General features: G+C 40.7%; 1 protein-coding gene across 1 annotated transcript in view; it reads left to right on the forward strand.

Moving 5' to 3' along the window:
* The window catches only part of CPE (carboxypeptidase E), an 82,122-nt gene that overhangs the window by 50,542 nt on the left and 5,064 nt on the right, over positions 1–26,516 (forward strand). The window contains exons 2-6 of the mRNA XM_079772432.1: positions 6,741–6,937; positions 8,911–9,078; positions 14,285–14,402; positions 15,855–16,037; positions 20,714–20,853. Coding sequence (XP_079628558.1) covers positions 6,741–6,937; positions 8,911–9,078; positions 14,285–14,402; positions 15,855–16,037; positions 20,714–20,853 — 806 coding nt within the window. The remainder of the gene's footprint in view (positions 1–6,740; positions 6,938–8,910; positions 9,079–14,284; positions 14,403–15,854; positions 16,038–20,713; positions 20,854–26,516) is intronic.

A 26,516-nucleotide genomic window follows, 5' to 3' on the forward strand; every position in this document is an offset into this window, starting at 1 on the left:
ATTTTCAAATGAGTGAGTGGACTTATATTTTGGCAATAATTTGATGTTAGAGAAAGAATAGGTTTATCTGAATGTGAATTCATCTCTATTTACATAATGAAAGATGGGAGCATTCTGTTACTATAATCAAGTTCTTTCTTTTTCATCCAAATCATGAGGATGTACAGCATAGGGAATATCGTTAACAATATCACAACAACTTTGTAAGGTGACTTATGCTGATCTCTTTGTAAGGTACATAAATGTCGAATCACTATGTTGTACATCTGAAACTAATATGTAATATTGTATGTCAACTGTAATTTAAAAAAATTCTCTTCTTAAAATACCCTTAACCTACTTATTATTTTCTAAATGGTGATGCTATACTTATGTAGAATTTCACAGTTCTCAACTCACTTTCACATTTAGCTAATTCCTCATTAGGTATTTTCCCTCTGCTGCTTTCTTCCCATATGGAGGTTGTTGAATAATTGACTCTAAGATTTGAAAGGGAACTTGAACATTTTCTGATCAATAACTCTACCCAATGGTCAGCCAGTCAGCTGCTTCCAAGACTAGAAAACATTCAAGAGACAGACGGGTTGACTATTGGATCAAATAAAGGAGTGGAAGAAAAATTTTCCTTTTTATGGGGAAGGCAGACAGTATTACTTTTTATTCTTACTCCTTTACTTGACTGTTTTTTTCTGGGCTCAGCCTATTGGGCCTGTAGCCTTCTGCTTTAGGGACTCTGGTCACTTTAAAGCCGTTAATTCATACCATTTGGGGCTTTACTAAGCTACTAGTCAGCTTCAAGCCTCACTTACATGCTAAGCCTAAGAGGTGTGGGTTTCTGGGGGTATAATTTCCTTAAGGGTAATTTTTTTTTGTTTGTTTGTTTTTACTGATTTAGTTATACATAGTTGGGACAAATTAAGAGTTACAAGTATGGAACTTAAAATCATTTGCCTGCTCTGGTTTGGAATTTATTGAATTACCTCTGACTTCAGTAAAATTTTGGAGCTTGTTTTTAAAAACTTGTAAGTTATTCTTATCTTGTTCTAATGAGAATACAAATCCAACCAGGTTCATTAATTATTCTGGGATACAGATGAAAAAGAGGGGAACTCGGCCCACCCAGGCAGGACACGGTTTGTGAGTTGATTATCATTTAGCAATGGTTTGCTTGATTGTGTGCCCTGGGATGTGACTGGAAACTGGATAGTTACACAAAATTGTGGAAAAATTGATGCAACAAGGTAAACTGTGCTTTCTGAGCCCACACTGTGCACCCTTTGCAAATACTGTGATTCCTCAGTTGCAGGATCAGGAACTCAGGGTAACTGCTGTGTAAAAAGGAAAATGAATTAGATAGTGAGTGAGGAAAGTAAGATGAGTGTAAAAACAACCATCCTCAAATGTACTGACAAATAGTCCTCAATGCCTTTTCTTCTGTTGCTAGGAGAGAGATGAGCCGGTACGTGTGCATTACCGACTGCATCCACAAGGAATGACGTACCTGCTAACGCTGGGATTTGTTCTCTGTAGACTTTGTAAACAGGCATGCCTGCTGTCATCCATTTAACAACCTGTTGTAAACTCTATTTGTATAGCCCCAGGAAAGAAAATTAAGTGTTGATGAAAAGCTGTCACTCCTTTGTTAAGTAAATTGAAGTTAAAATGGACACAGGGAGGCTTATTTCAAGTTCAAAGCCTTCAATTTTATGTCATTTTCTGAAGGCAGTCTCTTCGGAACCCTTTGTGTAGGCTTTACAACAAAAATAGCCTAGGGAGCTGCTTGCCTAGAGAGGTTTTGTGGTTCTCTCGTGACCATGGAGATTAATCTTGTTCCTGGTGAATCAGCTGTTCACAACACTGCTGCCTTCATTCCCAAAGAAGGATTTCCGGTCCTGCCTGAGAATGTCGGATACATCAACAAGCACCAAGTCCTCTCAGTATTCCGCCTGGGGTACGGGCTCCCTGATACTAACTCAAGTCCCTTTTTAGTTATTCATTTATGCCCTTCCCTGTTCCAGAAAAGTGTCCAGGCACCGGGGCCGCACCTGCATCCCAAGGGTGTGCTGAACTGTCAGTCAGGCTGTTAGGAGGATGGGCTTAAAAACAAGACCATACATTTACCCTTTGACTCATGAATTTATTTAATTGCTACTTTTTGTGTTCTTACTATGTTTCCAACTCTATGCTGGGCATGGAAGAGACACTAGTGACCTAAAATAGATACCATCTCTGTACTACTAGACCACACAGTCTTGGGATAGGGAATTAAACAAGAGACCACACTGATTAATGTCTATTTTCAAACGGAGATATTAAGAGTAACAAAGGAAGTGGATTTAGACTAAACACACTCTGAGAAGACCATATTTATCCATGATCAGAAGCATGTGGTGTCAAAATGTGTGTGGGGGAAGAGCGCATCATAGGCAAGAGTGCATCATATTGTCGAAGGAAGTGTAGCTGAGAGATGGAGCGGGGAGGATGGTGCCTGAGGAAGCAGAGAGGTGGATCAGACATGACCACATGGGACTTATGTTGTGATGTACCCCGAATCTCACAAAGGACGCCTCAAAAAAAGGTCGAATTATGGAGTTATTTATTAAAGGCCGGCGGCCTAGGAGGGGCTAAAGCTCCAAATCTCGCAGCCCCGAACAGCTTGCCACATCTGGCTTACATTGGCAGAATATCACAAAGGTATCGATGACATCTTTGGGTCTGGAATGAAGAACCTGTTTCGTGAGCAAGTTAGTTATCTAAAGTATCTATGAATCACTGAATCAACAGAAACACATTATCAATTTAGAATAATTGTGCTGTCCAGATTCCGGGACCACTGAGACAACCGGAATGCATTATCTGTAGCTACTGAAGCAATTTAGGGTCTGTTCTGATTCCGGGAACACTGAGTCAACCGAAACTCAGTTTTCTGTAGCTACTGAGACAACTTAGGATAATTGATCTGTCCTGGGTCCCAGAAGAATGTGCTTTGATGACCAGTGAGATCACAATCAATAGGACATTCAAACCATCATCAGTGGAGTATTGGGATAGCATACATAAGTTCAGAAAATCAAAATAACTTTCTATTGTTTTAGCAAACAAATAAGTACAGAACCCAAACAGCAGTTTCTACCTGAGATCATTGCTACCGTACTTCACTTAGACCTTTTTTTGGGGGGGAAAATATATTTTTTATTGATTTTAGAGAGGAAGGGAGAGGGAGAGAGAAATAGAAACATCAATGATCAGTTGCCTCCTGCACGCCCCTTACTGGGGATTAAGCCCGCGACCCCGGGCATGTGCCCTGACCAGGAATTGAACCATGACCTTCTGGTTCATAGATTGACACTCAACCACTGAGCCACATTGGCTGAGCAGGAGTTAAAAATCTTGTAGAGAATTTTGGGCTTTATGATAAATGCAAATGAGAAGTTAACTGATGGATTTTTAGGCCTTAGAGGGGACCCACTGGGGGCTGTGTTTGAAATGATAACTCTCGCTTTGGGAGGGCAAAGTATCAGAAAGGGGCCACAGAGGCCATAGGAATATTCCGGTTTAGACTCTGGAAGCCAGTTGTTTATGATCCAACATTCCTTCATCGTTGCCTTACTCCTGAACATTGTTCTGTGCATGTCTGTGTCCTTCAGACCCTACATTCCTTGAGTTTAGGAATGCTGCTTTATTTGCTTTTGGGTTCCTTGTAGTGTCTCACACCAGAATTTGAATATACTGTATGCATTCAACAAATGCATAGTTAATCTGTAGCTATAGTTAATCTGTAGCTCTTCTCCATCTCACAAGGCCTGTCAGTAGGCTTAAAAGAATACAGCCCATCTATATTTTAGTGATAGTATTATCTAGCGATCTAATTTATTCCTACACATAATCTAGTCTTCTCTTGACAGTAGTCCACCAAAATGTGGAAGACAAAGATAAAAATACCCTTGCCTTTTCTTTTGCTACCTCATATGTGCCTTGCATTTTATTTCCACATATTAAGTTCTTCCATAAAATGACCTTTACAGTCCTATCTTCCTGTCAACCTAAAGCATTGCTATTGTCATTATTATTTCTATCTCCTCACAAATACAATAGACTCATTGGGGGAGATTTGTTCCTGAGGGCACTTTCCTAGAGAGTCACAGAAGCAAAACCATACTGGAAATTTCCTGAATCGGAAAATCAGGAGTTGCAAACGTAATTGAATAAAGTAGGTTAGGGAGTGGTACTCTCTGTGCAGAACTGGGAGAGCAGGAGTTAATCCCACAGCATTGGCATTCAAATGCAGACCACACCGTGACAGCCATACAAAAAACATTCGAGGGGCTATGTGACTATTAAAGATGTGTTTTGTGTTTTGTTTTTTAAATCCAGAGAAGTAATAGAAAATTGCAGTGTGCCCATCTACTCTTATGGGTTGTGGGCCAAGATCTTTTGAGTGACCGAAGCTTCAAAGCTGTGTTGGATGAAGTATGTAAGGGAGCAGGACCAGAATGCCTCCAACAGTGCAGTCTTCTCAGAGAACTGCCAAGCGGGCTGTAATGTTCCTCTGGCTTCGAGGACTCTGTTTCCTTTCACAATGGACTGCTCCAGTTTCTCCTGCCCCAGTCAGATGAATACAACCCAGTCATGGGAAGGTATAAAGCATGCGAGTTCCACAGAAACGAAGAAGGTTCTTAGGACTTTTGAAATCAGAAGTGAAAAAACATCTCTCCTCACACATCTCCTGGGCAAGTCTCAGGGAGGTGGTTATATTAGAGAGTTTCCCTGAAGTAGAAAACGAGGGCATATAAACAGCACTGATCCTGCTCCCTTCTGATCCTTAGAAGAAGAAGATGAGCGTAAGCTCAGGCTGAGAGGTCACGCAGGGCATGGCTTTCTGTGGCGAGCAGTCACTTAAATCACACACTCAGGATTCTGATGCAAAGAACATTTAGTAAAAAGGTGAAAGATTTATATGTTCTGAAGAGAAACACTAGAGTGCAAAGAACATTTAGATTATGTATTTCCAAGATAAAAATAATTCCAACTTTAAAATATATATATATATATATATATATATATATATATATATATATATATATATATATATATCATTGATTTCAGAGAGGAAGGGAGAGGGAGAGAGAGAGAGAAACATCAATGAGAATCATTGATCAGCTGCCTCTGGCATGCCCCACACTGGGGATCGAGCCCTCAACCCAGGCATGTGCCCTGACCAGGAATCTAACTGTGACCTCCTGTTTCATAGGTTGACACTCAACCACTGAGCCATGCCAGCTGAGCATTTCCAACTTTTTTTTTTTTTAAACCCAGGTGAGCAGTCCTAGTGGTTTTGTAGGTGGGGCCTCTTTCCACTGCTGAGATTGGATGAAGCAGAAAGGAGCGGAGCCACAGGATTCACTGAGGTCGCTCTGCAATTTTATTTCTCTCCCTCAAAGGCAATGGAGAGCAGCAGAAATGGGTCACTGTGACTTAGGTTTGAATTCTGGGCCCTTCAGCAAGACATCTTCTTTGGGCTGCATTTGTACAAAAGGATAATACGATACCTGTCTTCCACGTTTTGGTGGACTACTGTCAAGAGAAGACTAGATTATGTGTACTAAAGCACCTCACAATGACAAGATAATGTCACACAATAATAATATTAAAATAATTATGGCAAACACATAGCACTTGTTATTTGCCACGCCCCGTTGTAAGCATTTACACTTATCATTTCACTTAGTTCTTATAGTCACCTCGTGAGGTAGAATCTGTCATCTGATCTACAGATGGGTAAACAGAGCCACAGAGCTGAAGTAGGTTGTTCAAAGCCAGCCAGTAAGAATTGGTGCTAGGATTTTAATTACATAGAAGTTTAATCACTCTGGTTAAAAAAAATAAAAAATGCAGACTTCTAACTAAATGAGAAGATAAGCATTTGAATCCTAGCTTTATGACTGTGTAACTGTGATCAGGCCTCTTAAGCAATCAGAACTTCAGTTTGCTCATCTTCAAATAGAGATGGATAATAATATCCACTTTTAGATGTTTGGGGAGGACTAAATAAGAAAGCGTGCAAGTTCAGTGTCTAACCAATAGGAGGCACACAGTGTGTTATCATTATTCGTTATTGGGGAAGCGGTGGTGTATTTGTCTGCTCCGTCTGCCATAAAAACATATCACAGACTGGGTGGCTTAAACATCAGAAGTTTATTTTCTCACAGTTCTGGAAGCTAAAAGTCTAAGATCAAGGTGCCAGCTGGGTTGGTTTCTGATGAGATCTCTCCTGGCTTGCGGGCATCTGCCTTCTCCCTGTGTCCTCACAGGGCCTTTTCTCTCTGCAGCTGGGAGAGGTGAGCCCTCTCTCTATGGTGTCTCCTCCTCTTCTTATAAGTACACCAGTCCTGTTGGATTAGGGCCCACCCCTATGATCTAATTTAACCTTAACGATCCTCCTTAAAGGTTTTATGTACAAATACAGTCACATTGGAAGTTAGGGCTTCAACACATGAATTTGGAAGATACAATTAAGTTCATAAGAAGCGGGTGACTAGGGAGAGAGAAATAGAAGAATAGAGGGGAGTTTGGAGTATTTTGATATTTAAGGTTAATTTCTTTGGCATCAGTTCTGGAGGGCAATGAAGTTGTCAGCTTTGTTTAATAAACTAGTAGATATATAATATTGTTTGCACTGTATGTCATTTGCCGTCTAATGGGTACTATAGAAAACATCTCTATACTATTTTATCTTGTAGGTGAGCCTGAATTTAAATACATTGGGAATATGCATGGTAATGAGGCTGTTGGGCGGGAACTGCTCATTTTCCTGGCCCAGTACCTGTGCAATGAATACCAAAAAGGGAACGAGACAATCATCAAGCTGATCCATAACACTCGGATTCACATCATGCCTTCACTGAACCCTGATGGCTTTGAGAAGGCAGCATCTCAGGTGAGTGCGAGCCAGCTCAGAACAAGCACGCTTTCTTCACTTTGTGTATTTGTACACATGGGCTTACCTACAAGTAATGCACTCACATAAAGCTTACACACGGTGCAGTAGGAGGGTATAAGTCTTATGTTTTACTGGTAAGAAAAAAATTCAGAAGGTAAGAGATGATGGGTAAGTTTCTTCAGCAGAGATTGCGAATGAGAAATCAGTATTTAATCAATGTTTTGTTTGTGTTGTTAAAGAAATCACATCTACTCCTCCGTTTGTGACTAGGTCAGTTTCCTTCTAAAACTCTACAAGTAAAAAAATAAATAAGTAAAAGAAATAAAACTCTACAAGCATGAAAATACCTACTGCTCTGTAATAGAGAATGATACCATCACTGTATCTCAGTGATTTTCAATCTTTTTATCTCATGGCACACATAAACTAATCACTAAAATTCTGCTGCACACCAAAAAGTATATTTTTTGTTGATCTGACAAAAAAATAGGTATAATTTTGATTAATTCACACTCGACGGCAATTGTTATGTTGGCTTTTGTCATTTTTTAAATTTGACAATCTAAGGGAAAAGAGGTTAGTGCACCTGATTAAATAGTCAGGTATTGTATATTTAAAAATTCTTACAGCACACCAGTTGCTGTGTCTGAATGAATTGATATCATTGCGCCCTCTACTGAAAACAAAGAAGAAATATGTTTTTGGCCAGGTCAATGGTTCCCTGATGTTTAATCCTTGTCTGTCTATGATGAGTAAAGTAAAACAAAACAAAACAAAACCCCTCCTACCTCTAAAACCCTTCCTACCTTTAAAATTAATTTAAAAAATTTTAACTGTTTGAGAAACTGGAAAGTAATGTTTTTATTAAGAGAATATATGTTAAGTGTTCTCTCTTTGTTTGGACAGGGACATTGTATTTGCTGTTTTCTACACTTTGAGATAATTCTCTTATATACGAGAGCATATTAAAGTATATATTTGGTATGTTTAACTAAAGTTAAGAAGTCAATTTGTAACTTAAAAAGAAAAGATCCTGTGACCTGACATTATAAGAAACGCAGACTGTGAATTTCTGTAAATAAGTATAACAATGATATATAATTTCTAAAGTTATGATAAAAGAATTATAGTAACACAGAGAATTAAATCATCTAATATTTTAAGGTGATATTCAGAACGGTGAGACAGAATGGACAAAATATGATCAAGTTATTTTCTATCTTATATATTTTTATTCCTCATAGTCTAAGGTATCTGAGCTTATATGACCTCAGGAATATGGAAATTATCTATAGCTTGATATAATTTAATAGCAAAAAAATCTACATTATGGAATATAACTGAATATCTTAGAAATTTATTAAATTTCCAGGTTATACCATTAGTGAAATGAAGGCCTTAAAGTTGAACAGAAATTTCTCCAACTAATAAAGCTCTAGAACTTTTGTTCTAGAGCTCATGTTTTTTTTCACGAAGACTATAAGAGGGAAGTATTTATTAATATATAAATAATAAATAATTAATGTTAAACTCATTTTAAGCTTCTCATCTTATTTAGTAATTTATTTTTTAAAATATTTAAAAATAGGTTGCTCTTATTTACAGGGGCCATAAATATTTTATTTAAACCTTACCATAGAGTGGTATAATTTGAAACACACATCATCTATTATCAGCTAATACATATTGACTTTTTGCTATTTGATGATAAATATCTTTTAAATGCTATTATTATTGTTAACATTTAAAATATTTATTGAAAATATTTTCAAAATAGCCATAACAATTATTTTAAACCTGATTCCTTCATGTTTATATCAGTAAAATAGTGAAAATGCCATTATGGGAGGATATTGTTGAAATAAATAATTAATCTCAATAAATTATTTTAAAAATCATTAATGGAGACCTTAAATACATAGCAACAATAATAGTAAATAACTGATGATTTTTCTCTTTGATTTTTTTAGCCTGGTGAACTCAAGGACTGGTTTGTGGGTCGAAGCAATGCCCAGGGAATAGATCTGAACAGGAACTTTCCCGACCTGGATAGGATAGTTTATATTAATGAGAAGGAAGGTGGTCCCAATAATCATCTGTTGAAAAATCTGAAGAAAATTGTGGATCAAAACGCAAAGGTAGAGAACGTGTATAGTTTTCTTGGGTTCTGTTGTCTAGCCTAATGAAATATGTTCAAATAACCTCATCATGATGAAGGACGTCAAACCTTCTGAGATGGTTAACTCTGCTGCCAAAGTCAAGGCTGCAAAGACTGGAGCCCTGATACCAGTTTTGCCCCTAGAATCTGGCAGGGTAGCTGGGGGGTGGGGAGTGAGGGGTGGGGTTAGGAGAGTGGAACCCGGTAGTGAGTGTCTTAGAAAGCCAGCATGGCCCTTTCAGAGCTGCTTATCACAACATCTGATTGGCTCCTCCTGCAGCTTTTTATCCACACTGTTGATCTTTCTTCTTGTCCAGAATTTTATCCTCTTTTGCTTTGCACAGCTCCACTTTCTCCTACCTCTTCTACTGCCTTTCAATTCACTATTTGGTTTCTTTCTCTGCTTCTTCTACCTTAGCTTAAATGCTGGTTTTCAGGGTCCCATCTACTACCCACCTACCTTTCCCTGGTTTCCTGTGCCCGCCGTGTCTCCCAGATCCATATGTGTAACTCCGACTCAGCTGAGCTCTGTTTCTCAATCTTACTTGCTGTGGACTGTTTCTGTCTGGTGGCACCCAGAGCCTCATGCTCAGCCTGACCCAAACCAAATGTTTCCCCTAAGAAAACACTATTCTCTCATTTAACCATCGTAATCAAAGACTTCAATTTTTTAAAATGGCCGTCAGCACTCACCAGCGATTAGTTACCAAATTTTAGTAATTTAACTTCCCTAACACCTGTCCAGTCTTCCTCTCCTGCAAATTCTCTCTGCTGCCCTGGTCAGACCCCCATCGTTTGCTCTGGTGGCTCAGTAGCCACACATTCTTGCTTTGGGTTCAGCCTCTCCCTACTCCACTCAGTCTTCTTGGAATCTCCCAGAGTGATGGTCTTCACACAGATTCTTGCTCTATGTCTTAAAAAACCTTGCCAGCTCTCCACTGCCCAGAGATAAAGTAAAAGCTCAAAATGGCAGAATTGCGTGAGGGTTTAGCATGGAGACTCCGCAGGCAGCCACCTTGGTTCAATCCTGGCTCCATATTCGCTGTGTGGGTGTGGGACAGTTATTTAAAAACCATGTGCTTCCACTTCTTCAGCTGGAATATGGAGGTGTTGATAGTATCTACTTCACAGGGTGGTTATAAAGATTGAGCGAGTTATTACATATAAAGTATTTGAGGCTAGGACCTAGACTCCTAGTGTTATTACCATTTTGCCATCATTTCTCAGTGCTCCCTAATACGTACCTCGGGCTTAGATGGACACATTGACACCCACTAAACATTTGGTGCTTCTACAAACCAAATTGTTTGAACATTGTCTTCATTTACTTGGGGGAGAGGGAGAGCCATCTTGTAGGAAAGGCGAGAAGTGCTGTTGGCAGCTCCCTGTTCCCCTCCCATTATTCCAGGCAGTTCTGCGCTGGCTTAGCAACTGCTCCGGTACCTTTCCTAAGTGAGAACTGGGGAAAGTACAGTTTCCCCATTTCCTCATCGTTCCAGGACCATTCGGGTTTCCTTGGCCTCTGACAGCTGCCGGCAGATGCACTCGTTAATCTGGCTCTGATACACCATATACTTCAGTCCACAACTCCTTTTTGCTCCCTAAGCATACGCTTTTCTATACTTTTATGTCTTTGTATGTGTTCCAGTGGTCTAGAATGCTCTTCTTTTGCTCCCATGCCCCCTCCTCTGGGAAGCCTGCCTCTGCTATTCCTGACAGATCCTGCTAAGCCTCCCTTTACGTTCTTTGTGTCCACATGCTTCCGGCATGGTGCTAATGTTACAGAGAGCTTTATTATATAGGTTATGTTATAATTGTTTTGTTTATATAGTTGTTTTCCCTTTGATTCTAGATTTCGATGCCTGGATTGCAGGAATTAGGATTCATTTTTGAGTCTAACACGGGGTAGGCTGAGGGCCTGTTAGGAACGCATGCCATCCAGCCTGGCAAGCAAATCACAGTATCTGGAAAGTGTAGCCGCTGAAAACCCGCAGCTGGAGTTCCAGACAAGCATTCATGTGTGGGTGGGACACTGGGTGGAGGATCCAGAGAGAGGCCGTTCCAGATTGTTGGTCTGCAATTCCTGAAACTCTCCTGCTATGTTTAGGATTTAGTCCAGAAACGTGGGCTGAGCTCACAGGTCAGGAGACTGGCCCGGGGACCGGGCCGCCGGCGGCTGAGGATTCTGGCAGCGCCTGCTACCTTCTGAGCGACTGAAACATTCCTGCTTCTGAGTCACAGATACATTTGCAGTTTCTCAGCCCCCTAACCATTTTGGGGGGAGAAGGAGGAGCTGGAAAGGCAGAGGGCTGGGTGCAGCTGGGGTAACGAGAGGTGAAAAGAGGGCATGCCTGTGCGATGAGCTATGAGGCTAAGACAGAAATGAAACACTTCGTGGAAGCCCGGTGCTGGTATCAGCCCTCAGACGCTCTGCATGGCTTGCATTAACCTGCTGACGCCGACTTTGTTAAATCTGAGAAATGAGAAAAATAATCCCTGTCACTTACCATAAAAGAATCGTGGCATAAACTCATGTTGACAGGACATTTGTGTAAGTGCTGTTGTTATTCAGCCAGCGCGAACTCCCTCTTCTCCCTCTGAACCGACACCAGGCTTACACAGGCTGTACACTAGGTACTTTTTCTCCCCATATTTCTAGCTGAAGCAATACTTATTTAAAAGATGCATGTTCCTGGTGCTTTTAAAATATTAAAGCTTTTATATCGAAAATCTCAATGCCAGTACTTCTTGGTAAGGGTAAATTAAAGAGAAATATAAAAATTAAGTTTAGCCTCTTGTCTGGAACAGAAGCAAGATTTGTTCACATTACATGGAATCTTCAGACGATATTGGTTCATCTTCTTTTTCCATTTTTGTTACTGAGACTGAGATAGTGGTTAGACCCAGCCTGGTACTGGGCATGGTAAACAGTTCATTAATGTTATCATACATCCTCCCTTCCCGCTGCCCTCATTAGGGGAAGTGATTACAGTGGTTTTTAAACGTCAAGGTTTATTTATGTTTTGGGGTGCTAGGAATCAGGGGTCAAAAATGCAGGTTCCTGTGGCGCCCCACTGAGGAGGTCTGGGGTGTGGATGCTGCAGGGGTGGGTGATGGAAAGGAACCTGTATTTCCACCCGGTTGTTCAGATGCTCTCCTTGCCCTTCTGGAGCTCTTCTCACTAAGTCATTTCTCATCTGCTCTGGGCCCTTCAGCCAGGCCACCTCCACTGCCACCTGGCCTCCCTCAGTACATGAGCTGGGCCTGAATTGCTTGGAACAAAGTGGCTTAAAATAAATAAAATAGTTTTGTTAAATTTATACTCGTCTCTAATGGCTAAAGTTGTGGAGGAAACAGAATAAATATGGCTTTAATATATTTTAAGAGCCAACGCCGTCTAATTGTAGAGCATAACATTTGAGCTATATTTACAGTCTTTAAATGGAAGCTTTAAAAATAGGTCCCAATTGGTCCTAGGTTGTATTAAGGGCTCGATCATGGGATGCACCAGAAGCTTCCCTGTGGATCACTTAAATGTATAATTACAGCACCTAGGGCGTCTCAGCACTCAGTCAGCCTGAAAGACTCTGTTAATATGCAAAGAGAAACGTAGTTTAATTTACCAAATCGTGGAATTCACTTGCTAGTTTTGAGCATACCGATAGCATGTGTATTAGCAGCAGTGTACATATAAGAACTAACAATAGGCCAAACCTAATAGCCGCACATGACTTTGTGTATTCAGGATTGCATCTTTAAATTTGTTTCAAAACACAGTTTCTTTCAAGTGTTTTTTAAACAAAATTGATATTTTATTACAAACGAAAATCTAAAGCAAATAGAGAAAAATAACCTCTTAGTCTTAAATGGTTACCATTTACCTTTGGGTATGTTTCATTTAAGATTATTTTTAATGCACGTATCAACCTAAAAATATATATAGAAATATGCCAGTAAAGCTTTGATTTTATTATTTTTTAAATAAAAGAATTACTTTGGAATTTGAGAGTCTTCCTAGTTGCTGTTAAAAACGCATCACATAAAAAGATCAAGCTTTTGGCTTCAGATTAATTCTTTGATAAAAATTTCTTCCCCCCTCTGTTTTGTTTCCAAGATATGAAAGATTGTGCATCATTGAAAAGACAGCATGAAGTCCTAAAACGTTTGCCTTTGTTTTAACATTGAAGAGGAACATTTCAAAGTAAACTGACATTTTACAGTGAGCTCTGAAAGAGACCCAGCCTAATATTTTTTATATGTTTAAAGTAATTGAAGAGGATTAGAACAATAGTAAGCAAAAATAGGAAATAAAACCTACCATGTTTCAGGAGTTGAACCACCATAGAGAAAGAACTCCGTTCTGTGGTGCTAAAACAGAAAATTCAACCGAGTAAATTTGAAGATCTAATTGGCTTTATCATTAAGCAATACACGAATCAGGCAGCATCCCATCTAGCCAGTGGAAGGGTGCTCCAAGCTGTTGTACAAAATGGAAGGTTTTTAATGGGAAGAAGAGTGGGGCAAGGGAGCTGTTAACAAAAGAAAAAAAAAATGTCTAAAAGAAAGATTACTTTTTGGGGAAAGGGAACAGCAAGGGTTTTTATCATGCAAATCGCTTCTTCTTCCTTTGCATACTGGAGAGGGCCCCTGGGCAAATAACCTTTCTGGTGCTTGGCCAGAAAATTCCAGACTGGTTGGTTGATTAAGACTATATTTCTGGGAGAGGTTGAAATAGCAATAGGTCAGGTATGAAGTCTAGGTTTGGTTTCATAGGCTTTAAGTGACGCCACATTGGGCCTGTGATTTTATCTTTAACAGGGTTCAACTATTTTCTCTTTGTCTTTCCTTAGCTATTATTAACACTGAAACGTCAGATGGACATATTCCAAAATTTATAAGTGACCTGCATGCTCGTCTTCAAAGAGAGAAAAGCTGGCAGCCCACAAAAGTAGAACTTGTGGGGAAATTGAAACACTATTAAAACATTTTTTTATTGTAAAAAAGTCTGAGGAAAATAGAGATGGGATGCTGTTCATACAGGAACTCTTTCTTTTCTATGAAAACAGCCACAAAGTGGTTGACCAGCTTTTGGGCGCTTTTTAAACCTTTCCTATATCTTTTCTGTCAAGTGATCTCACCAGTGATTACCAATTTATAACCCTTTTAATCTCTAACGTTTCATACAGCTTGCTCCTGAGACCAAGGCTGTCATCCACTGGATTATGGATATTCCTTTTGTGCTCTCTGCCAATCTCCACGGAGGAGACCTTGTGGCCAATTACCCCTATGATGAGACTCGGAGTGGTAGGTGTTTACGCTTCTCTACTTGGTTCAAGGTTTACAGTTACTTTGCAAGGCTTTGAAAGGTCACGTTTATAATATTCTTTTAAGGAACTGGTCATTGAGTGATTTTGCCTGTAGAAATACATATGTTTATCAGGAACATCCCCTAACTATTTCACATGGCATTGACCACATATATTTGACAGAAAAGGATGTAACTTTAAAAAAAGTTTAGGTGAAGAGAAATGTAATCTTGACAGAATACTCAGATGGGAGAAGGGAGGGAAACAGGGGTCATGAACGTGGGTCACCCTTGGACACTGGTACCATGGAGAAATTACGGATGTGACATAGCTCTGTGTACACGATGGCTTACCAATGGAGGCAGACTTTTGGTGCTGACCAGGGCCCCTGTGGAGCTCCACGTGTCTCATCGGCCTCTCACGCTTTTGCGTTTGGAACTGTTTGTGGTTCTGTCAGGGAGGGACATGGTGCTTTCATTTCTCTCTGACATGCTTTCGTTACGTTTCAGGCACAGCAAGCTTTAGCCAGATAGATATTTTCACCTTAATTTTTCTTACTCCAGGAAATTTCCTGCTTTGGGTTGATTCTTACGGCCCTCTGAAGAGTTAGCTCTTTGCGAACACAGGATGGTCATGTTAGAGATTGGAAACTGAGTTTTGAAGAAAGTCTTTGGTACAACATCGTTAAAATGTAGAGATTTTTGTATTATGTCATTAGCTAGGAAATGTAAAAGCCTGGCAGATTTTATGATACATGGATCACAATACAGTGTATTAAGAATACTATTTTTATAATACACATGGGAGATTTTTTTTAAAACTTTAAACTCAGATACTGTAAAGTATGAGGGTGATTTATAGTGGCTATGAGGTTAGTACAAGTACATTTTTAAAAAATAAAAACCATTTTCCATTACAGTTGATATATAATATTATACTAGTTTCAGGTATACAAGCCATTGATTAGACATTATGTAACTTACAAACTCACCACCCTGATAAGTCTAGTACCCACCTGACACCATGCGTAGTTATTACAATATTGTTGACTATGTTCCCTATGCTGTACTTTACATGCCGGTGACTGTTTTATAACTGCCAACTTCACAAGTACATTTTTTAAATTAAAAATTTAACAATAGAAATATCTCCTTTACTGTTCGGCCAGGTCCAGTTTACTGTAAGCTTATCACCTTTTCTTGTGAAGCTTTGAATTCATACGCAGAACGGACATTCCATCAGATTTTTTACCTTGTGGTATTAGCAGTGGAAGTTAGATAACCTAAAAGCTAAGTGTCATTGCTGATACTTAAGCCTTCATTTCTTTCCCATAGGGATGTGGCTGAAAAAATACACCAGGCAAGAGGTCAATACTGACTCACACTTTGGAAAACATGCAGTGCTCCTTGGTCTGTGTCCATTTCTTCAATCGTGTGCATTTATTTTCTAGGGAGTGCTCATGAATATAGTTCTTGCCCAGATGATGCCATTTTCCAAAGCTTGGCTAGGGCATACTCCTCTTTTAACCCATCCATGTCGGACCCCAATCGGCCACCGTGTCGCAAGAACGATGATGACAGCAGCTTTGTAGATGGGACGACCAATGGTGCTGCTTGGTACAGCGTACCCGGCGGTGAGTGCCCATTTCCCTCTTTGCTTGTGTGATAGGGGCTTATGTATAATTACCGTTTGGATTGAGAGAATCTCCAATCCTTCTCAATCACTAAGAAATAGACTGAATCTATAATTCACCCATTAAAATTAGTTTTCTGCATGAATAACTGCTGTGTATAGTTTTGTTTTTAAAATCAGTATGCTAATTGAAGAGAGATGGGGCATGAACTAAAGATGTCCATTGGGAAAATATAAATTGAATACAGTTAATTACCCTACGTTAGAAATTCTGAGCTTAATGAATAAGACAGCATCCTGATTATGTGTTAGTCATGCTTTGACTATAGGCAAATGTATATGTTAGAGGGCAGGCTTTGACCTTTAGTATATGTTGGTCCACACACTTTTTTAAATTTTATTTTAATGATGGGATAATGGAGACTACTTGATGTGGGATATTTATTGTATATTCACTACTGTTATAACCACTATTGGATCAGGAAGCCCTTCACCTTTTATGTGGTCTGAAAAGGGGAAAAGCCCACGTACAGCATAGTTACTGGAGGACCCACCTCCTAGAAAACCATTGCAGCTCTCGTGGCTCCCTTTGCCCTAACATGGACTTTGCAGAGATCTCATTTTTCTGGCTGCTCAGCCCAATCGCAGTTGTGTAATACTTGCCTCTACTGAGGATGAGTGAAATGTAAAGACACTGATATGTTTTTTTTTTTTTCTCTTTGCCTAAGAACAATATTCTACAGCCCACCTGGAAATGAATAAGATAATCAATTAGCATAATAGCAGCACTACCTAATTAAAGGATTTTGGTTTGCTTCTTTTATTAAATTGTGCCCTGAGAAAAACATTCTTCCTGATTTCTTTCTCTTCGATATATGTTTACCCTGTTGCAATTAATATTTTGCACCAGGTCAGATCAGATTTAGCACATTTCCCCCCCATATGGCTTGGCAAATAAGGTCTATGTCAGATTTTAGGATTTAGACTATGTCAAATATATCAAATGGGAAGTAATTTTACATTTTGGTTTTTATAAAAACTTTAGTAATTCCTTTGGAATTACCTTTTCAGACAAATAGTGCACTGTCTACAAAATGCCAAGTAATCTAGATCAGTAAAGTAACAATCCTATATAATAAAAGCCCAGCGACCCAACGGAGGAACGACCAGAACAACTGGTCGACCAGAACAACTGGTCGACCAGTCGCTATGACGCGCACTGACCACCAGGGGGCAGATGCTCAATGCAGGAGCTGCCCCTGTTGGTCAGTGCACTCCCACAGTGGGAGCGCAGCTCAGCTGACCGGGATGAGTGGCTGCTCCTGCGGTGAACCCTGGGCTGATGGGCAGGAACCCACGCTGCAATCGTTGCCTCCTCACCCCAGGCTCCTCCTCCTCGCTTTCTGCTGCCTCCTCCAGATGCCCACAGGCCACGCAGCACCAGGCTCGCAGAGCTGACCCCGGAGGCTGGCAGGCGGGTTCATGGCTGCTGCAGAACTGAGGGCTACTCTGCCGCCTCTCAGTGCTATTGTCCCTGGGCCCCGACCCAACCGGGTCTCCTGGAAAGGCGAGTGCTCTGGCTCCATGGAAGATGCCGGACAGGGAGCAGCCACTCAAAGGGCAGGTCCACAGCCGCTTGGCTGGCCAGGATGAGCGGCGCTCCTACAAAGGGCCCATCCCCGCAGGCCACACTCCCCACTAGTGCACGAATCCCATGCACTGGGCCTCTGGTAATATTAATAATAAGAATTATAATAATAGTCAATGATTCTGTCCCACAATAATCAAAGAGTCACAAAGATGTGACTTTCTTTAGCAATCTATGCAGTGAATAAAATCAGTGTCTCGGGTCAGGTTTTCTAGAAGCTAAACCTGAGACAGGGATTCGGATACTCATAATTTGTTGAGGGGCTGCTTTTTAGGAAAAGCCCTGTATGGAAATGAGGGAAGCAGGGTGAGGAAGGAGATAGAGCTGAACAAGGATGTGGTCTCAGGGACAGTCTAACTTTGGCCTGAGCCATTGGGAGGAAGGCCTTAAGCATAAGTCACAGGCAGGGTATCCTGCCTTGAAGCCAGGGGACCTGCATTCGGTGGCTCTGTAGCTGTGACTCATTGATTATGCGATTTTTTTTTCTTAATGTAGATATTTATCACAATAAACTTCTCTCTTAGGACTGTTTTTGCTTTATGCCATAACTTTTGGTATGTTGTGTTTCTATTTTCATTTTGAAATGCCGAACTTAAACTGGAACGCGTGGTTTTTCCTCTGGGCAGGATGCAAAGGTGATTTCCCAGGTCCTTGTCCAGGTGGATTCTAAGAATGAAGCCACGGCCAAAGGTGGTATAGGAAAAGATGGAAATTTATTGGGAAACAAGCACAGACTCTCACATGGGGAGGGGGGGAGAGACCCACCAAATCCCTCTTTCTTAGGTTTATAATGGCTGCAGTTCTTTGTGTCTTGGTATCTCCTCTGATTGATCACTATAGCAGCTTCAGAGCTCAAACCCCACGTGGGGTTCACCTCTTCTTCTTCTCCCTTTTGTTTTTCTACTCCCTGTGGCCTCCTTTATTCTGTGAGTGTCTTCCTCTCCCTTTATTCTGTAAATGTATACCTTTCGGCAGCTCCCAGCTTTGCAGCCCTGTGTTTCTCCCCCATTGGCCCCCTAATTTCTAAAACTACCTAAACCTGCCTTTTTTACCCCCCAAAACTCCTTTCATTTTGTTCAAGATATTTGGTTTTTCTTTTGATTTCCTCTTTGACCCATTGGTGGTTTAGGAGTATGTTTAATTTTCTACGTATTTGTTAATTTTCCAGTTTTCCTCCTATCATGACTTCTAATTTCATACCATCGTGTTCATAAACGATGTTTGCTATGATTTCAGTCTCCTTAGTTTGCTAAGACTTGCTTTGTGACTTATCATGTGGTCTATTCTGGAGACCGTTTCATGTGTGTTTGAGAAGACTGTGTATTCTGCCACCTGCTGTTGGATGGTGTGTTCTGTATGTATCTGTTAGGTTCATGTGATCTCAAGTATAGTTGGAAGCCAGTGTTTCCTTATTGATTTTCTGTCTGGGCGATCTATCTATCTATCTATCTATCTATCTATCATCTATCATCTTTCCATTGTTGAAAGTCGAGTATTACTAGTTAAAAAAAAAAAAGGGAGAAGCATCAAAATTACACCTAAACTACTGAACATCATCATTCAGAACAACTTGAAATCTAGTTGAATGAAAAACCTACAACTAAGGATTTAAAGAAGCCACAGGCCCTGGCGCATTAGCTCATTTGGTTAGGGAATCGATCCAACGCACCAAGGTTCCAGGTTTTGTCCCTGATCAGGGCACATACAAGAATCAACCAGTGAATGCATAAATAAGTGGAACAACAAATCGATCTCTCTTAAATCAGTTTTAAAAAAAGCCACATTGAGACTGGCAGAAGGGACAGAGACATAGAATGGGGCTGTCCTTCACCCATGTGTGGTGGGTAAAACTTGGGAGGGATATCTCAGCCGCGGAGGTCCCCCCTGAGGAGCGAGGGGTCCCAGCCCCACACCAGGCCTCCTAGCCCAGAGTTCCAGAGCCAGGAGAAGAAGTCCTTATAACTCTGGCTGTGAAAACCAGTGCGGGGTGTGGCTGAGTAGGAAGAGGGCCGCTGGAGTCCCAGGCATTCCTCTTAAAGGGCCTGCACGTGGGCTTCGTGGGACTCCCTCCCTCTGAGCTCCAGCGCTGGTGCAGCAGTTTGAAAGGAACCAGGGACATACGGGAGGAACTCAATTGTCTGGCATCAGGGCAAGAGCTGGGGTGGAGGCAGCTTTCTGCCAGATGGAGTTGCTGGCAGAGGCCATTCTTGCTTTTCTGAAGCCCCAGCCCCCATTTGGCCACTCTATGCCTTTGACTGGAGAATTCAATCCATTGACACTTAAGGTAATTATTTACAGGTAAGGACTTACCTATGCCATCTTATTGTAGCTATAGGTATTTTTAATATTTTGGTCCTTTAACCTTTAAACTAGAGTTAAGTGATTAACACACCACCGTGTTACAGTGTTAGAGGATTCTGAATGCTCACCTCCACCAGTGTGCGGTATAGTTTGGAAGGTTTTTATGTTACTTTGGCACTGAGCTGTGCTGCCTTGGAGAAGAGGTGATGCAGGGAAAGTGAAACTGTTCCTTTGACCTTCGTCAGTGCGTCCGCTCTTGGATTTTAGGTTTGCTCCAGTGGCATGCTGGGACTTTTTCAGTGACTCGTGGACTTCCACAAGGGCACTCTATTCCTGGGTGATTGTCAAAATGGGTGTTCTTCGGGGAGGGAAGGCCGTAGAAAACGCCCATTTTGCCATTTTGACGCTGTCACTCCCCTGTGGTCTTCTTTGACGCCGACTCCAGCAATATGGAACGTGGCTGCTGCCTGAGCACCTTCCAGCAGCCGGGCGTTAAGCTAAATGATTCCTTAAGGAGCTGGGAGGGTGTGTGCTTCAAAGGCGGTCACAATTTCCCGAGTATGTTGTTCTGGCCTTTATGGTAGGTGGTTTTCCTTGTGGCTTCCCAAAGGCTCCCCAAAAGGCGCTGCTTGGTGTAGCTTTTACTTGGCTCTCAGTTCAACAGAACAGCCTGTGTGAGTTTTAGTCACCTCCTGCGTGTTGAGACTTTCCATTTGGTGTTTTGGCAGGAATGCAAGACTTCAATTACCTGAGCAGCAACTGCTTCGAGATCACCATGGAGCTTAGCTGTGAAAAGTTTCCACCTGAAGAGACTTTGAAGACCTACTGGGAGGATAACAAAAACTCCCTTATTAGCTACCTTGAGCAGGTAAACACAGTCGCCAGTGTAAAAGGGAAAATGTAAGAGCCTTTAAACCTGGTGTACAGTAGTCTCCTAAGAGGAGCCCAATCTAGGGGAAATCCTTCCAACCCAGAACGAGGACACTACACTTGGAAAATGTCTCAGTGGTGGTTCAAATAGGCTTTCATTTGTTATAGGGTTTGTGGTTCATGAATGTTCACTGAGAATTGATTAAACTAGAGGGTTGTGGAGAAGTGAGGTAAAACTCTGCTTTCATTGATGTTGCTCTAAGCAGGGGCGATCCTAGGATCACCCGTCACCCTGATCACCTTTGGCCTGTCAGGCAGGACCAAGACTAGAATGAGGTAAGTGAGGTATCTAGGATTTAAAGAGGCATTCACTCTCAAGATCATGCAGGAATGGGATCAGCATGTAGGAGTGAGTGCATCCTTAAATTTTGTGCCCCACATACCTTACTTGTCTCACACTAAACTCAGCTAAAGGTGAGGTAATCATAATGATACCTTACATTGATTGGGGATTTATTATCTCCCAGGCATTCTTCTAAATGCGTATGTGTAGCAATTTATTTAATTCTCACAACAACTCTATGAGGGAACTTATATCATCATCATTTTCTTCTTTTCCATCATCATCATCCCTGAATTAAAGATGAGGAATCAGGGCGCAGAGAGATTACACAGCTTGCCTGAAGTCACTCAGCCCGAATCTAGGCTCTCTAGTTCCAGAATCACTATGCCATATTGCCTCTCGACATGATCTTCATCAGAGAGTCACTTATGTCGCCATTCCAATGGGATCTGTACGGAATGTTGGGGCATCTGTCAGAATAAAACCCTGTACCTACCCAGGCCAGTCCCCTGCCAACCACACCTCTCCATGGGGTGTAGACATTGGCACTGGGGGCAGTGACGGTGAAAAAGACCTAAAGACTCTTCCTTGCCTGCAGTGCTTATCAGTTTCAAATTCCATTCTGTATGTGGCCATTCATACCCAAAGTCAAGTGGAGTGATGTTAGTTTCAGGTGCCAGCAGATAGTCCAGACTAATTTTAAAGTAATTTGACATAAATAAATGCTATTTAAATAAACATGTAGCTATTTGCATATATTTGTATATATATATACACACATATATATATGACATGTACATATGAACCCAATGTATTTAAAAAATGTAAAGTCAGCTTAAAAATTCTTTTACATAGATCAAATATCTGTACAAGAGGCCTTACCAAGAGGGACTACCATGGAATAGATCCACTGCTGCCAGACAGTGATGTTCAAAAACACCCTGAACAGGGTGTTTTTGGTCAATGGAATCCTGCTGCATGCTAACATAAAAAAGTATTTTCAACAGCAAAACAGGATAATTAGCCACATTGACTCCAGAACAACCTTGGTGGGGACTGTCTCCTTTGTAGAATGTCTCCTTTGTGGAGAGTTGTATTTGAATGGATCTTCTGAGAGCAAATACATTTTAACTGAAAAATGTATTTTGGGGGTAGAGGAAATAAGACAAGGCTATTTGGTGTGCTTTCCACTTAGGTATCAAAGAATGCCTCCTTAATACAATGCTTTTCATTTCATATACATTTTTTCAACAAAACTTTATTGAGCTATTTCTTTATCCTTGGCTTCCTGTGAGGCACTGGGGCTAGTGACTACCTTGAAGAAGGCTTCTGTTAATGAGGTTCAAAAACATGATTACCTAAATACAAACGAGGGTGATAAACGCAAAAATAAAAGTGAGCTGCAAAGAATAATGGCAGTACAGAGAAAGGTCCCTAACTCAGTTCTGGGGCACGGAAAAGGCTTCTCGGAGCGAGACTGTAAGATTTACTATAGTTAATGCCAACATGATTATTACTCTGATCGATAATTAAAGAATGGATTCAACTGCTGCTTAAGTCCTTTCTTAGTTCTTGAGAAAAAATGCAATATAACACAAAATAAAACACAAATATGTGCCATTAGGAAAGAAGAAACATTTTGTTGTTTTTATTGTTGCAGGTGGGCATGCATCAGTTCATCTAAAAGCTCTATCAATTTATATAGAAACAACCTGGAAAGAAGAGGGACCAGGAACACAGTCCTGTTGTATGCCACTTGGAATGAGAATTTGGCCTGTCCACAGATTCACGTGATCAGTGGCATCAGTGTTAGGGTGTGAGCTGTGTGGAAGCAGTAGGAGTGGTATTTACAATGAGCTCATAGAACACTCCAGTTAGGGACTCAGAGTCTGGTGAACGATCAGTGAAGACTGCCAGAAATTTTGTATTGAAATAGTTTTCTTGACAATGAAACAACATGGTGGTGATTAATAATTTGAACACCTGGGCCTAAAATCTAAGGGTGGACTAGTTTACAACTCCTGGAAAATAGGTGATTAGGAGATTTAATTCCATAATTGGTTGAGAGGAAATTTCTTGCAGAGTTTTAAAGGGATGTTTGCAGGAACTGGACTTGTACAGTTAATTAGGGTAGATCAAGCATGTCAAACTCACGGCCGCATGCCTCGTTTAAGGCATACAGCCTGCCAGCCGTGAGTTTGACATGCTTGGGGTAGATAGTTTGCTAACTGAACTCACTAGCTTTGGAACAGTTTAGTGCAGGGGCCTGATGCGGCGGGGGCCAAACATGGCGGGGATCTCCCTTTTCCGCGTCCCACGCGGAAAGAGAGATGAACGAACCGGTCCTAAATGGAGGCGGCCAGGGATTGAGAAATAATAGAAATAAAGAAAACCAGACGCAGAAATAGATTCATAAAGCTGGGGCTGGGTGGGGTGCCATCTTTCCTTTCTCATGGAGAGGCAGCATGACGACGACCCTGAGCCACACAGCAGGTTTATCTTATATATCCCCAAAATCCAGGAAGTAACACCAAAACTTAGGTTCAAAGGAGCTTATTTGCGTTCTTAACTAGGCCCCAGCATTACTGGATTTACATATCTAGACCCGCCCCTGCTGACACCTGGGCTGCTATGAAGTCAGAACTGATTAACATGTCCAGTCTTATTGGGGAAGCATGTTCCCAGGGCGCGGTTCTGCCTACACCCTGAGTTCAGCTGACGATAATGAAAAGAAATGCCCAGGTACCTTCCAGGCGGCCCTCTACAGTTTAGTTCTCAAAATTCCCAAAGAATTTCTAATGGGCAGGTGCTTCAGAATCATCTAGGTTCTTGTTAAAAATGAATCTCCTGTCCCACCACCAAAGCATATTCCCTGCAGGGCAGGACCCCCCAAAATTTCCATTTCAACAAGCTCTTTTGTATTTAAGTACACAAGGGTTTCATAACTACTGATGCCAACAGTCTCAGCAACTATGGGGAATGTTTGTTGTTGTTGTTGTTGTTTTCAGCCTTGGTTGACTGAAATGTCCTGGAATCTGAGGAGAGTGCATCATAGAAGGAACAAGTGTACTAAATAGTTTCTGCAGTCATGAGGACAATGTTCACGTCTGTGACTTCTTATGCAGAGGCCGTGAAGTGACAGGGTTTTCCCGTTTGCATTCACGTGGGGTTGTGACAGTCCCTAGCACTGTCATTGAGATTTAATTACTACAGTGAATTTTTTAAATTTTACTTTTATTGATTTCAGAGAGAAAGGGAGAGGGACAGACAGAAACATCAGTGATGAGGGAGACCTACAGTGAATTTTTTTTAAACAGCAAAGTTGTGGCTCACAATTGGCATATAGAGACATTTACTTGTTTATTTGTTAAACCGCATATTGTAATATATCTTGGGTTGAAGAAGCTGGAAAAAGTCAAGTCACAATTATGAATTGTGTATATTTGGGCCTAATCCAGGTGAATTATATGTTTTAGAAGTGATTGACTTATCTTCCAATGATGAAATTTAAGCTTTTCATTTCTCTAAGGTTTATAGCATTGATATTAGGATTATAGTGCTTCAAGATGCATAAATTCATCTCCACAGTTTTTCTGGTCCCCAGTGACTCTTTCACCATGGGAATGTCACTCAGAAACCAACTTTTTATGTTTCAAGTGACTAAATTTCAATCTGTTAATTTTGGTTGGCTAATTCATAGCTCAGTTTTGGGAAAAAATCATCGATTCACTAGATACTAAAAATGTTTATTTATTTTTTAAAAAATGGATTTACTCTCACCTGGCTCATGTGGCTCAGTGGTTGAGCGTCAGCCTATGAACCAGGAGATCATGATTCAATTCCTGGTCCAGGCACATGCCCAGGTAGCAGGCTTGATCCCCAGTGGGGGGCATTCAGGAGGCATCCAATCAATGATTCTTTCTCATCATTGATGTTTCCCTCTCTCTTCCTCTATGAAATCAATTAAAAAAAGAAAAAAAAGAAAAGTAATTATAAAAAATATGTTTGCTCTCTAATCACTATACTGATTGGCAATAAAATTAGCATTTATTATTACCAACAACATGCATGTATAACTTTTTACCATTTCTAAATTGCCTTTAGAGAAAAGAATTACGTGTTGCTTTTATAGAATCTCAGAGGTTTTTATTTTTATTTTTATTTGTTTGCTTATTTTGAGATCATAGTAAGAATATTTCTATTTGTGGAACCAGTACATATACCAAAATATAAACTTTCAATTTCAACACATTTTTAATTATTACATATAATAATTGTATAAATTTCATTTTAACCGAATGTACTTTTTTTAAGAAAGGGGGTTCCTATGATCTATTGCTACCTAACAAATCACCCCCAGAGGTTGTGGCTTAAAACAGTGCCAGTCACTTTATTGTCACTCAGGGTTTTTGAGGAGCCAGTAACGTGGGAGTTGTATGTCTGGGCAGTTCTGACTGAGTCTCTCCTGTGGTTGGAGTCAGGTGGTGCCTGGAGCTGGGGTGGCGGGGACGCTGAAGCAGCCGGGGCTTCCTGAGCGCCTCTCCATCTTCCTGTCAACTCGGGCCTCTCCACGTGGTCTCCCTTCTTAGGACTTAATCTGGGCTTCCTCACACCATGGTGACTCCAGAGCTTTTTTGTTTTTTTAATAGAACATGCAGAACATTTGCTGATAACCAGGGTCATCTCTTCCATAAAACATTGTACCACTGACAAATGTATTCTCTGTTCATAAAGGGATACGTGAGGCTTATTCTACTTTCTGTAAGGAAATATTCCCATGTCATCCGTAGCGAAAGGAAAATCATTTTCTGGGCCCAGATGGAGAAGTAGCTGAGCATTTGGGAGGCCGGGACATGAGTTGTTAAGTAATGAAGCTGAATTAACATTTGATGTTCCAGAAGCAGTGCGTTCTCAAAAACCGGAAGTGATGATCACTTCCAACACACACTTAGTTGAATTATCATTTAAAAATAAAGAAAAAAGCTGGTTTTGTAGTTTGCATCACAATAGCTCGTTGATGACTGCACGTAAATTCAAGGGCATTATTCTCAATAACAGCTCTTCTATTTTATTTCTAAGAAGTTTTCAGTTATGAAGTTTATTGATCTTTCATGCCACTTACTTTCAACCAAAAACAATACTGTTCATGGGTTTGATGCCAAAGTAGTCGCAGTATATATAACTTTTTATCTAGAATGAAGAGGTAGTAATGTTGTAATTGTCTTGTTAACTGATAGTGATCATATAAGATAATCACAGGTAACTACATTTAAAACAGAGAGAAAGTAATGAAATATGCTAAGACCAGAACTATTTTA

This window comes from Cnephaeus nilssonii (genome assembly GCF_951640355.1).
Source record: "Cnephaeus nilssonii genome assembly, chromosome: 5".
In the NCBI taxonomy this organism is placed as follows: domain Eukaryota; kingdom Metazoa; phylum Chordata; class Mammalia; order Chiroptera; family Vespertilionidae; genus Cnephaeus; species Cnephaeus nilssonii.